Source organism: Colias philodice, chromosome 14 (assembly GCF_061535455.1).
Source record: "Colias philodice isolate Cphi_HAF_F1 chromosome 14, ilColPhil1 Martin Lab GWU primary, whole genome shotgun sequence".
Lineage (NCBI taxonomy): Eukaryota > Metazoa > Arthropoda > Insecta > Lepidoptera > Pieridae > Colias > Colias philodice.
The window spans coordinates 9,942,315-9,957,692 of record NC_143099.1 but is presented as its reverse complement, the minus strand read 5'-3'; the positions used below and the strand labels follow the sequence as shown (position 1 = coordinate 9,957,692).

The following is a 15,378-nucleotide window of genomic DNA, read 5'->3' as shown; positions in this document are numbered from 1 at the left end:
CAAAATTAATTAAATATCTTATATTTACAATACTTATAAGTAGGCAGGTTACATTTAAAGTTTGAACGGTATAAGTCCTTATAAAGTTATGTTAAATTACTAAATAAAAAAGGAGATTCAGATTTGCTCTACATTCATTTAAATTATAATAACTCATTAGACTCATTTATAATAAATGTAGGGTGGAGCACAAACAAAAATAAATAATAAATATAACATAACAAGGGCTATTTTTCATTCTATTGTCTTTTGGATAAAAAAAATGGTAAATCGGCCCATGTTTTTTCACTTTATACAAATGAATCATACTTACATTCTTTTTAGTGATACTAGACTGGAAAAATAAATAAGCAGAAGATGTAACAAATTAAGTACAAACATACACAATTAAGAAAACTTTTTCACTTACATAACGGTAATTTTATTGTTTTAATATAAATTAAAGACGCTATCATTAAACTATTTGATAGAACAGGTACTCTACGGAATATTATCAAATTATTTGAATTATCTATAATTTACTTACTAACTTACTAACCTATACCTAATATAGGTAAAAATCTATATTTACACTATAGATATACAAAAATATTTTTTAACTTAGCTTAAATTATGCATGACGATAAAATTATTAAGACTTCATACGTAATATCTATCTTAAAATCGAATAATACAACTGTAAGTAAAGAAATTCAATTTAACAAACAAATAAACATTAATTATTTAATATATTGTCAAGACGTCGTGGAATATGTATCAAAATATATTTGATAATGTATCACTGGTATTAAAATTTATATAAAAATAAACTTCGATATGTAAGCGGGAAGATTCTTAATATCTATAAATTCGTCATGGTATATGTATTGCAATACATATGTTATTTGTTCCTATACTAAAAAGATTCATGGTCCTTACAGGTGAAACTTTAGTAAAACATTATTTAGAATTGGACAAACGTGAAAATCCGTATTTTTCTTAATGTCTATCCATTCAATTGTATATAATTAAAAAAAAGTTTTTCTTTCTTTTCATTGCAAGAAAAATAAATCAATTTATAGTATAAGAACAGCTGCATTTTGCCAAACGTTTAATGGACACAACTAGCGCCCTCTATCGTCCGTGGTCGTGTACGTTCCATTGCTCTCTGTCGTTCTGAAATTCAATAATAATGTTATTAATATTAATGTTGTTAGTAGGTAACGAATTAAAAAATACAATTGAAATAAAAACTGTAACCTGATATTGACATTGTTTAAGGAGGATAACTCTTTTTTCAGAGGAATAAGAATAGTTGTAGAGACAAATTAAAAAAAAATTGCTTTGTATTTTAATGTTTTGACCCTGTCTCTTCGAAATGGATGATAAAAATCTTAAATTTTCTTAACAATATTGAATGAAAAATTTGTAGTTTCAGTTACTTGATTCTACTCGTATTATAAAGTAATACAGTTAGCAGGCAACCGAAATTCTTCTGCAAAAAGAACATTTCTATTTACTACTAAGACAAATAAATGTCTAGTAATAAAAAATAATAATTATACTTACTTGGGTTTTGAATGGGCAGTATCAGGTAGGAGTAACACAGTGGCGCCCCCCGCCACGCTCATAGCAGCTATGGTCACCATTGGTAGATGCTCGTTTAGTGCCGTCTGAAAACAAAAAATATATTTTTAAATGATATTTATGACATTACGATCGATGATATTATAAACTGTTTGTAGATATAATAACAAATAAGGCTGTACATAGTTATCAATATATCATCAACGGACAAGAAAAACTGCAATTGAGATCTGGCAGTGTACAGATGTACCTATGATCATCTATATCATTAAAGTCAGAGAAAAAAACTTTGTTCTAATTTTATTTTAAACTCTTTATAAATGTTTACACTCCTATATAATAATGTGCTTACAGCAACCGTCCTAATATGAGCTTTTTTAAATGGATATTTGATAAGTAGGAGTAATTTTTTAATGTTTTCGGCAGCAGTATTGTTAGTAAGCGAATTTATTTAATTATACCAACTTTCTTAGCTTCATGATAAACGGAGACAAATCAAACCATAAAATAAATCATCGTATCCGGATAATAATATCAAGAAAAACCACTTTTATCATATTTCATTTACGTTAATGGAAATCTAAACAAGTTAATTTAATTGTCCGGACACAAACAATAGACAATCATTTTTAATTTCTCAGTATTGAAGAATTGATACGTCGATAAAGTTGAAATCTAGATGTTACTTTAATTTATGTACCTACATGTCTTTTTATTAATCGTTGTTTTTGTTACCCTTATTACTTACTTAAATTTTATTTTTCTCTTCGTAGCATAAAGAATATACGTAGGTACTTACTTATAAGTATCTTACAAATTATTCTATTTTAATACCAGCACTCATACAATTAACAATATTAACTGCGGTTTAGGTTCAGTGTTACCTGGTTAAACGCAGTTGCTGGCCTTGTAACTCACTCATAATAATGAAAAGAGCACTCAGCAGAAGATTTTTAAATCAATTGTCAGTTAAACTCTACCGTATAATAAAATATTTTACGTGTTCTAATATTTTTTTATATAAAAATAATTACCAATTCCCATAAATATGGTATGCACATAAGCGCCAATCCTGAAGAAATTTGACTAGCACCAACTCCCAAATTTCTGACTACAGTCGGATACAATTCCGCAGTGAAAATCGGCAGCATCATATTTGTAGCTCCAATTGCGAATTTTCCAACCATGAGGCACGCAATCATAGCCCATTCATTGTTGAAAGATATAGAAAACAATTCACTTGCAATGCAAGCCAGTCCACACACTAACATAGTAATGAATATGGGGAATCGCCTTCCAGCTTTCAAAAGAATAGGTATGCTTAACGCAATAGCTGGTATTTCAACGACTGCCAATATTATCGACGTCAAATGCAGATTTCCGAGGTTGAAGTTGCCTATGTTTAATAATAGGCCGTAGTAACCAATGGTCATCGCAAACCATGCTATGAATAAGCAGACTGTTCTCTTGAGGAGGTACCCTCGTAGAAGCATGCACACACTTGGGTCTTCAGCTTTTGTATCTGTTTTGTACACTAGTAACAATTTGTCGATGTCTGATGGCATTTCTCGTCCGTTGAACTTCGCTGCCTTTTCTAATATGGCTTGGGCTTCTTTTGTCCGTCCCATGCTGAGAAGCCACCTCGGAGATTCGGGTAAAACGAACCTGTAAATAAAGGATTGTAAATTAACTAATTTTTATGTTCAGCAGTTCTGCTTTAAATAAAATTTGCTCATAAAAATCGGCGCGTATTATTTTTCTTGTTAAATTTGGTTTAGTCTGCTACCTCTCCCAAGTTAATATACATAGTAAGTATAAAGTATTTAACAAAAATCCTACCACAGAAAAATGAGCAAGCATCCAGGAATCGACAGTGCCAGCTGCAGATCCCTCCAGTTCGGCAATACAATAGACAACAGAGAGACGATGACGTAAGCCAAAGGAAGCGGGAAAAAGTTGCACACGCCGGCAATTGTCACCCATTTCCCGCCAACTAGTTCCACAGATAACACAAACGCTGCATAGACCACAGATACTGATACGAGTCCCATGATCAGTCTCACTATAACGTATTGGACGTATGAGCTGACTAGCAGAGAGAGGATGGCTAATGCGCTCTGTGTAGCTGCCATAGCCATTAAAATGCGTTTGCGGCCGAATCTGAAATTTCATATTAAAATTACCCAAGATGAGTATGATAAATGGGGAAGTAAATTCCCTAAATTTTCAATCCCTGAACGACGAGGATTTTGATGATAAATTGTTCAAGGTGTTGAGAAAATATCTATTTAAAATTTATTGATTTTATTGAACATCGTCTAAATATAGATATTTCTCGTTATATTTTTAAAAAGTTATTATTGTCATTTTTATCATACCTTAACATATGAAATGTGTATTGTTCTAATAATCTACCTTAAAGAAAACCTGCATCAGATTATACCTACATTTAAAGTAAACATCGTTATTTTACGCGATAACACTAGCTTAATTACAAAAGGTGAACTTAGCTTATTAGACCCAACAATCATATATAATTGCACGATAAGAATCTTTGTTTAAAATGAAGTGGTTATTCCATTTTTTGCAACCATACAAAATATGCATTATTTCTTTTGTTTAAATACATGAAGTATTTACAATATGATTAAAAATTTCTATATATATATCTAATATAAAGTTAGATATAACAACAACATTATTTTATCAAATTAGCCGCAATATACTAGACATACATAATAATAATTATTAATTATGAACGTATAACACCCAATTTTAATAAAGAGTGTAATAAATCGAGCGCCTGTGAGAAAAACAACGTAAACAATATCGTCCGCTAATCAAAATCAGCATCAATTTAATTGAGCTTATGAACCTTTTACATAGAGTATTGTCTTTTCCCAATTCCTATGTTTATCTCGATCGAGACTAGAAGTCAAATAAATTATCTTACCTATCTGAAATCCAGCCTCCTACAACGCCTCCAATACCCACACCAATCAAGAACACAACTTCAGCCAGATTCGTAAGACTAGCTTTGTCACACACAAGCCCCCACTCTGAAATGATTGTGTCCCCAACCTCGCTTCTATCGAAGCCCCATCTTTCACACTTTTGAAATGAGTCCAACACTGGAGCTGTGAAATTCATGATGCTTTCCACAGTAACTTCACTAGACAGAGTTCGTACGTAACATCCGCCTTGTGGCTGGCTATAGTTGATCCAATTTTCTAAAGGTAATGTCGATAGATTAGCCGGCCGTTCGCACCAGAACTTTGTGGCTTTTGCCTGAAAATAGCAATTGTGTAAGTTACATGATAGTTATGATACATATATACTTACAAGTTTGAATAAAAGTTCACACGTATTTATATAATATCTATTTGTATTTTATTAAATTTAAATGATGAATCCTTAACAACAAACATACATTCTGCGTAAATGTATACGACTTATGATAAAAATAAAATCATAACCCTTCCTTGTGAAAAACCACAACGTGATTTACTGTTCTCACGATTACAAAGAAAAGGGCGATTTAGGAGAATTGTATTGTATTTTATTATACACAAGTTGAATAAGATCACGATACTTGTGTTTCAAATGAAAACATATCGTCATTTCATCTTTTTTGTAAATAAGATACTGAGGTTTTTAAGATCATGAATTTATTATTTTCCTATTGAAACTTATAATCTTCTCTTATATATAAAAATGAATCGCAAAATGTGTTGGTAAGCGCATAACTCGAGAACGGCTGAACCGATTTCGATAATTCTTTTTTTATTATATTCCTTGAAGTACGAGGATGGTTTTTATGTAGAGAAAACGTAAATATGTACCACGGGCGAAGCCGGGGCGGACCGCTAGTATCATCATAAAATTAGGCTCTATCACAATATATCTATTGTAAACGACAGTGCCATGACAAAGTGAAATATTAGAACTCACCGTGAAAGTAGGCAAAAAGATATGGAATGTACAGGGGAATGAAAAGAGCGACAGCAGGAAGGTCATCATCAGCTGCCAGCGCCCATATTCACCGATCACCGACGATACCACGTCAGGGCCTGACTCATCATCTTCAGGTATTCTTGGCTTCTCTTTGTGAGGGCCTTGGCTTGGGATTACTGAAACAAATTAAAATTATGTTAAGAAAAAATGTACTTAAGTATAAGTAATTTAAATTATTTCAAGTTGTGTTTGACTTTTAATTTTGGAGTTTTATTACTCTACATTAAACAGGGGTCTCTCTACATAGGTTTTTTGTTAATCTTAATGCATTATTAACCGATGCTTGTTACTACTACTTGTATAGTACCTATTATTATATTATCATCTGTGCTTGCTACCAAAGCTCGTGATGTGTACTTCGAATTTTAGTTATTATTAGTTAAAAAATATTATGGCATGACTTAGCAATACGAGATATTCTTTAGATTAAATTCCAAAAACACATCCTTATATTCATGAAGATGAAAACAATAAAATGGCAATGACTAGGTAGAAACCGCACTGATCACGAGAAAGAAAAAACATCGTTTTACAAATCATTCAGTCATAAATACAATAACTTAATTTATGTAAACATAACTCTTTCTTGTTTCTCCTGTTAATGCCTGTTTTAGTACATTTTTTGCTGATTGGATACATGAATGCATATCACGAAAATCAAAGGTTTTGCGTCACAAACAATGATTTATGAAATGGTAACTAATCTTGATGGAATATGCGGGCAGCTGTGTGTACCTACTAAGTTACTAGATAATGATATTATAGATATTGCCTATTACCCATGCTATTACTATGTATTTGACTGTATTAGGTAGGTAGTTATATTGTAGATATATTATGATGAATTCATGTATTCATATTTTAATTAATTGGAGTATAGAGTACACAGGGTGTAATCGCCTGTGCACACTTAACGATTACACCCTGTATAATGTTAATAATTAGTTGCAGCTGGTTGCAGCTCGATCTTTGTTCAATTTTCATCTACCTATATTTACGCTACAGTTTGGATTAAAGTTATACAGGTGTTGACATAAAATATCACACAGAGAAAAGAGACAGATCACAGATTCAATCATAAAGAACAAAAAAATCGTAGGTATAAGAAAATAACCACTTTCTGTACTTAAGTTGTTGCAAATTTATGAATTCCGAATGAATAATAAATATTTAAGTACAACATATTAATAGAAGTGTGAAGAACTGGGTCAATGAAAATGATAATAAACTTCCATATACATATTATGTTCATATAAATTATGCTTTCTCGAAGTGTTATTTAATTGCTATCGATAATATACGTTCAATGATGCTATACCTACTTATCATGTAGCAGTCCATAAATGAATATAAATATGTATAATATGTAATAATCAATCATTTTTTTCTTTATATTTTCACACTCTATTATATTGAAAGAGCAAGATTTTGGCCGAATTTTCTCTGAAAAAACTGTTTTCTGATCCGGTGGGTAATAATTTCTTGATACTTACATATTACGACGATACTAGGTTTAATTCAATTTAACGGTTAGATAGGATTAAATTGAGATATTTTGTACCTTTAAAAATATACCTAACTAATATGTTTCGTAATTTTGATCGATACTTGTAACTGAATCAAAGTTCTAATAGATGTCAAATGCAGGTGTAGGTATATTGATTACGTAATAAGTGCAACACCTCATAATATTCATTTGTTTCGTTTATTGAAGCAATCACTGTATTTATAGCGCTTTGTTTATGAACAGTTAATGTTTCTAATGGCTTCTAGAAATGTGTAAGAAACTAGGAAAAAAATCTAATGAAATGATATCTAATAAAAAACAGAAAGGCACAAAGTTCTTCATTAAAACAGGCTTATAAACGCAGAAACGGTTAATCATAATACATAATAGAATATAATGATGTACTAAAAGACAAAAGTTACGTAGTAAAATAAATCAATGTCAGCTACCTTGACAATGAACTAACAGGTGATAATGTACTTAACGGTTTGAGTCATTGTATTTAAGATATAATGAAAACTGCAAAATAAAAAATTATGTCTGATGTGTCAGAGGATAGGTATAGTCTCATATAAATATTACACCATTTTATGATATTTCATTTAATATCACAGAATGGTCCTCAAATAAATCAGTCTATTTTATATAAATCTCTTAAGTATGCTAATGCAGTTTTTGATGGTTCAGAAAGAATTATCTTCCTCATCTTTTGTATTATTTTCTTATGTAGGTAGTATTTTAAAAATCAATCGCTGTCATACGCTTTATTTTCATATATTGTTGTCGAGTAATTTGAGTTCGTTCTTTACACATTCTTTTGTTTTTCAGAATATATTTCTTCCTTAAAATTATAATAACATGCAACTAATTACAGAAATTAAATCGTTGGTGTTTAGTTATAAATTATAATCAACAATAATCCAACACAATTAAGATAAGGCATACTCGTCACTGTCTTATTATTTCATGTACTTTAATTTCATCAAGTTTAGATAAAACCATAAACAAAACAAAAAACTGTCAATGACGATGAACAATACATTGTCTTATCTATTTTGTAAAATATCATCATTGTATCTATTTCGTAGATGCATATGATAAACTATTGTTTAAACGAGAGCAAGAACGTAAAACGAGAGCAAACGAAGTGTTTTTAAATTATAATCTCTTAATAAGAGATTATAATTTAAAAACACTTCGTTTGCTCTCGTTTTACGATACAATTTATGACACGCCGTAGTTCGAAGTACATCACAGTAACTTGTAAACAAATGCAGGACAGGTGTCTTAAATGATATTATTCTTCATCAGGCGAATAGTTTGCATTTGGGGCCAAGGCTGGAAAACGTATAGATTTCATTAGACTACGATTAGTAAGAACCCACTGCATAAACACGCTAACACGCCCAAGTACTATCATTTATCCAAGTCGTTTAAACACGTGCCGTTTTATTTTTTGGAAGTTATACTTAATTGAAACGTATCCAATAATTAAAAAAAATGTTTCAAAACTCATAATACCTAATTGATGCAAATTTTAAGAAATCCCTTATTTTGTCGTAATTAATTTTACTATTAGTAAATTATAGATTACATACATAAATACTGTATGTTTGCTTCATTAAATCAATTATTTTGTATTCCTCTTTTACCGCAAACCAAATGTTCTAAATAACGTCTAGATTTTGTTTTTATTAAAATTTATATCTTTACATTGTATACGGTACAAATCTATTTGCCACTGACCTGCTTTCCTTTCCTCACCACAATATTTATGTTATGTTGAAACTATTGTCACACTTTGTAATTCATTGTCACGGTCGTTAATTGGTTGTTCTTCCCGCCAAAAAATCGATTAGCTTTACATTTGACACTTCCTAGCAATCGTCAATTAATTAAATGTTCACCTTCATTGATTTTTTATGAAAAAATTTCGTTAAATTTCGTTAAAATGCATTTGCATTCTGATAAGTTTTATTGCCAAGCCAATTTTGCTCTATCTTCACATTTTCAAGAAATAATTATTTAATTTTCTACATGACACTTTGTAGTGATTCATACTTAAATTGCATTGTAGAGTAAATTAAAAAATCACGCAGTGTACACATAAAATAAACGTGAAATAATAAAATTATATTTAAGTACTTATATACGAGACTAATCTCTTTATACTACTTACATTAAGCGATATAATATATGTATATATGGAGATGAGCTAACTACGACGCGACGGTATTAAATTAAAAAGAGTAACATGATACGGCATCACTTTAACTTTCATGACCCATAAACGAACGGACTTGCTTATTAACGTGAATTACAAAATTGCACCTTAGTTTCGACGACCGATTACGATTTATAGTGAGAGAAGTATCCGGCTGTTTTCTTCCGCTATTCCTTTGCGTGGCACAGTTTGGCTTTCGTCTGATATACTTATATGACCCATATCCCTACGATTATTTATGTGCTTTATCAATGGAAAGAAAAGAAATTCATTGCTTTATTGGACATATAAATGTAGAGGTTCATTTGTCAAGTTTATCAGAATTATTTTCTGGATTTACGTATTTAACAAAACGCATATCGATGGAAGCAACAAATTCATATTAATTGTTATCAAATGTTCTGTAAGATCATGTGATACAACATTTTGTTAATCGCGATCAAGCACTTTAACTCCCTTCCGACTTTTTACTATGACAGATTTCCTAAGTTAGAACCCAAATATTTTATATCATGCCCTTTTCAAGGTTCTGTGAATTGAATGCAGGGTAAATGCAAAATAGAACATAATTATTATACGCAAATCTTTAACGTCTTAAGCTGGTGATAAAATACTATTTTAATTTATACTTTTATCTATGTAGCACAAAACCGCGTCACATAAGGTCAATTTAATTTATTATTGCCATTTCTATACTGATATGATTTTCATAGAGATGGCAACGCAGATAATATAAAAATAACACCAAAGTTAATATATTAAGCATGTAAAACAACATTTGAGATAATATGTAGAGCCGTAATATTTCTTAAATATGAATATGTTAAAAAGAAAAATCTTTAAATAATTTTATAATGTTACTAGCTGTGCCCGCGACTTCGTCCGCGTGGAATAGTGACTGCATAGTAGGTGACTACTTAACTTTTATTGAATAAACACGTACTACCATAAATAATTAAAAGAACTGTTAGTAAAATTTATTACTATACTGAGCTAAAAAATAAAAAATAAATGCCTAGTTAATTTTCTACGTAAAATTTATTTTAAATTATGTCATATTATTTTTAGGCACCAGGAGGGAAGGGAGCAAATTTATTTTTCTTCCTTCCTTGTATGGATGTTTTTGACAATATATCATGCAGCAACTGAGCGCCGAGACAAACTTCAAAACGCAAAGGAATAGAATCCGCTATCGATACTATAGTCTGTCCACTATAAGAATTGCTTTTTGACAGCTCGACGGGTGATACCAGAAGTGATGTTCAAAAGATTATCGATTGTGATACCATTTTAATTATAAATTCAAAATATTATCATAAATCGAATCAGGTACGTAAATAATAATTACAACGTAAACGTACTAATAAGATATGTAATAATAAGACCACATATCTATGCATTGTATGTTAAAACTAAACTAAACTAATATTTTATTATTTATTGGTTTCTATTTTACAATTTTGTTGTCATTACGTTTAAATTATATAACTTAATAGAAGAGTTTTTCTGTATCGGATATATTTTACAGAGTATTTCTATCGATTATTTTAATCTATCGACCCATCATTGAATAATTTTGTGTAGGCATCACTAAGTGGGCGGGACCTGTCCATGAAGTACGATAATTATTTGTATGACATTTTAACATAGACAATACAATCCTACATGGGCGTGAAGCTGTCAAAAAGCAAATAATATAATGGACAGAGTATAATTGACATAAGCGTATGATGTTTTGCTAAGGATTTGTTCACCCTACCAACGACGACGACGACCACGAACAAAATTTTCATCCAGTCGCAATTTAACAAAATTGTACAAAACACAATTAGAATAAAATATTAAAATTTCCTGTCGTTCTGGTGCTTGGAATTTTTTTTTTTTGAGATCAATGAATGAAAAAATAGATTTTTCGTAGAAACGGTAAAATTATCTATAAAAAACTTCAAATACATTGTTTTCTAGGAGCCACCGTTTCTACGAAAAATCTATTTTTTCATTCGTTGATCTCAAAAATAAAAATTCCAATCACCAGAACGACAGGAAATTTTAATAATTTATTTTTAATTGTGTTTAGCACAATTTTGTTAAATTACGACTGGATGAAAATTTTGTTCGTGGTCGTCGTCGTCGTTGGTAAGGTGAACAAATCCTTAGCAAAACATCATACGCTTATGACAATAATTAGTATCGATAGCGGATTCTATTCCTTTGCGTTTTGACGTTTGTCTCAGCGCTCAGATCTTTCCTGTCTCACGCCTGTAGTAACTAAACCGTTTAGACCGTTCAATATAAATTAAATTAAAAAAAAACCAACGCAACGAAGAAAAGTGCATAGAAAAAGGAATAAATAATTTTACAAACTTCCCGAAGATCTTTAAAAATAAATATCATTTTAAATATTTATAAAAATGAAAATGTTGTGTGGTTTTATAAAAGTGAAACTTAGGCACAAAATTATCGTATTTGTACGATAATAATTATCGTACGGTTCCGAACACTGCTTTACACCTACTCGGCAGCCGACCGTCACGCGACATGCGCTACACAGACCAAAAAGTTTGAGACGATGTAATAAAAGTTTCACTTTAAAAAAAAAGTCATCGGGGCTGCCATACCATCATTATCATATCATATACAATTATATTTTTTTTATAATGGTACTTAATTTTAAAGATCGTCGGGAAGTTTGTAAAATTATTATTTATTCCTTTTCCTTCGTTGCGTTGGGTTTTTCTTTTTAATTTTTAAATTTTTAACTTCGGTTTCTTATTTTCATGTGATATTTTCAAGTGAGTTTTTGACCTCTACCTCCATATTACATTCCTACATCATATTGATATCTATAAGTTTGTTGCTCCTTGACATCTTTTAAGTTGGGCCGTAACCGTGCACAAATTGTAATGGATCACAGTGGCAAAAGAAGTGGTATCTTTAGGAAAAAAAATTGCCAAGAGCCAGGCCTATGTGGCTTTGAGTAGAGTTCAAAATTTCCAGGGTGTGGCTATCCTCCCGCTCCCATATCCCCCTCTTCTTTCACAGACTTTCAACCCTTCTCTTTCCACACCTAGTAAATGGCAGAACCGATTTTGATGTAAACCATATTATCTAATTATACCTATATGTATTATGTACACGTCATATCCTGTCGTTTGATGCTCCATTTGGTTTATTTATCTAACCACTGTCACCCCTAAATGTAATAAACGGATGAACCGATTTCGATAAAACACGTTGCTCTTTTATATTTTGATATGCCGCTTGAGTATATTATTTGATCACATTCGATTATTGTTCATTCCCACTTTTACCGCTGTAATCTAATAAATGGATAAACTGAATTGGATAAAAATATAACTAATATTTTTTCCCACATTCCCACTTTTACCTCTATATACATAGGTATAATAAATGGATGAAGTATGAACCGATTTTGATACACTTTATCTAAGAACCAGCGTCGGAAAATATGCTGCCTAACACGCATCTAATTCGTATTACCTGTTAGCGAGCTACAGTCGCACAAACAGACACACATAGCGGTCAAACACTTATCACCCATCTTTTTGCGTCGGGGGTTAAAAATATAATACGACATAATTTAAAGGACATTTTATGTATAAAATTTACCTAGAAGTAAGCATAATTCTAATTTGACCCCTTCCCCCCTACTACCTCAGCTTACCCCCCCACCCTTGGGGACTTTCAATATGATCACCTGGACATTTATAAGGAAAAACTGTAGCGTATAACAGATAACTTACGTTTTATCGTACACTGTATAGTGTACAATAGAATGCCTTAGCAAATGTTCGCCGTGAATACTTAAATGGTCATAACTTTTTTATTTACGAACCGATTAACATGAAATAAACACTAAATGTTAAATGAAGATTACCACAATATATTAATCTATACATATAATAAAATCGTAGGAAAGTCAAAACTGTACATTGAATATTTTTTTAAAAGAATACATAATCCATGATCAATAATCGATATAGAAGCCAAAAACATAGTTTTTAGAATTTTTGTCTGTTTGTCTGTTTGTCGGTTTGTCTGTTTGTCTGTTTGTCTGTATGTTTGTCCAGGCTAATCTCAGAAAGTACTGCACGGATTTACTTCAAATTTTGCATGAATATTACTAACAGGTCGGGTCAGGCTGTTATATACATATTATCATGCTATCACCTGCGGGGGAGGAGCTGTGAACCTTTATTCTTCTTACGTATTCTCTGTACTACGACAGCGTACAATATAAAGACTCATGTTTAAATGTTGTTTTTGAGTAAGCCATGCTATTGTCTACCTTTACACTATAAAAACTACATCATTTAAGTAATTTTGGCAGAGAAACAGTATAATGAATCTTAGTAGTATAAAGACAAATTTAAAACAGCGCCATCTATGAGATTTCATTAAAATTAAATCAATTTACATAATATTAACGCTCCTTGGAAATTCATAATTTAAATATTATGAATTATGATGTTGGTGAGGTTGTTTTTTTTTTTTTTTAAGTTAAATAAATAATTCATATCTTTCCAGAGTCCATTTCAGGTGCGCTTATATTTCATGTGAATATACTAAATTTTTATAAGTGAGGGTAGATGTTTATTATTTGATGTCAAACAAGACACCATTACAGTTATATAGGTAATTATAGACGCAGTATTTGTATTCTCTTTGGGTAATGGTAGATAACAGTGATTGTGTTCATTGGTTACATTTTTAAAAATCTTCGGCTTTTTTTTAATTTTTGCCTTCTTGCGTTCCCACAAAAGGTAAGTTGTAGCTTTTATATAGTTAGACTCATGTTTTTAATTAGTCAAAGTTATGACAAAATAAGAAAACGATGAAATTTTATTTTTATGTATAACTTTTACAAGACTATATTAAACGCCCAAAGAAGGTCACTTTAGTTCTTGATAAAACTTTATTTGTTAGTAGCTTTTTAATAAAATTAGGTACTTATCTTTTGATTTTTTTTATTTACAGATTCAATGTTCATAAAAATTGACGATTTGCGTGAGGATGTAGTGGAAATTAGTAACTTTGCGCGTGGTCAATCAATACATATAATAAAATTCTAGAAAAGTGTTGTCTGTATAATAAAAATATGTAAAAAAAATAGCAGGGGTTATTATTAAATCGATCCCAAACCCAAAACTGTAGTTACAAATTTTTTTGTCTGTTTGTCTGTATGTTTGTGCACGCTAATCTCAGAAACGGCTTATCCGATTTAGATGCGATTTATTATTATTTATTAATATATTGTGGTAATCTTCATTTAACATTTAGTGTTTATTTCATGTTAATCGGTTCGTAAATAAAAAAGTTATGACCATTTAAGTATTCACGGCGAACATTTGCTAAGGCATTCTATTGTACACTATACAGTGTACGATAAAACGTAAGTTATCTGTTATACGCTACAGTTTTTCCTTATAAATGTCCAGGTGATCATATTGAAAGTCCCCAAGGGTGGGGGGGTAAGCTGAGGTAGTAGGGGGGAAGGGGTCAAATTAGAATTATGCTTACTTCTAGGTAAATTTTATACATAAAATGTCCTTTAAATTATGTCGTATTATATTTTTAACCCCCGACGCAAAAAGATGGGTGATAAGTGTTTGACCGCTATGTGTGTCTGTTTGTGCGACTGTAGCTCGCTAACAGGTAATACGAATTAGATGCGTGTTAGGCAGCATATTTTCCGACGCTGGTTCTTAGATAAAGTGTATCAAAATCGGTTCATACTTCATCCATTTATTATACCTATGTATATAGAGGTAAAAGTGGGAATGTGGGAAAAAATATTAGTTATATTTTTATCCAATTCAGTTTATCCATTTATTAGATTACAGCGGTAAAAGTGGGAATGAACAATAATCGAATGTGATCAAATAATATACTCAAGCGGCATATCAAAATATAAAAGAGCAACGTGTTTTATCGAAATCGGTTCATCCGTTTATTACATTTAGGGGTGACAGTGGTTAGATAAATAAACCAAATGGAGCATCAAACGACAGGATATGACGTGTACATAATACATATAGGTATAATT

General features: G+C 30.9%; 1 protein-coding gene across 2 annotated transcripts in view; it reads right to left on the bottom strand.

Moving 5' to 3' along the window:
- The window catches only part of LOC149482999 (organic cation transporter protein-like), a 53,240-nt gene continuing 37,862 nt past the window's right edge, over positions 1–15,378 (bottom strand). For both annotated transcript variants that reach the window (XM_089703160.1, XM_089703161.1), the window contains exons 2-7: positions 5,518–5,696; positions 4,520–4,854; positions 3,406–3,726; positions 2,601–3,231; positions 1,549–1,652; positions 1–1,155 (exon numbers count right to left, since the gene is read on the bottom strand). In XM_089703160.1, the coding sequence (XP_089559286.1) occupies positions 1,104–1,155; positions 1,549–1,652; positions 2,601–3,231; positions 3,406–3,726; positions 4,520–4,854; positions 5,518–5,696 (1,622 nt within the window). In that variant the 3' untranslated portion in view covers positions 1–1,103. The remainder of the gene's footprint in view (positions 1,156–1,548; positions 1,653–2,600; positions 3,232–3,405; positions 3,727–4,519; positions 4,855–5,517; positions 5,697–15,378) is intronic.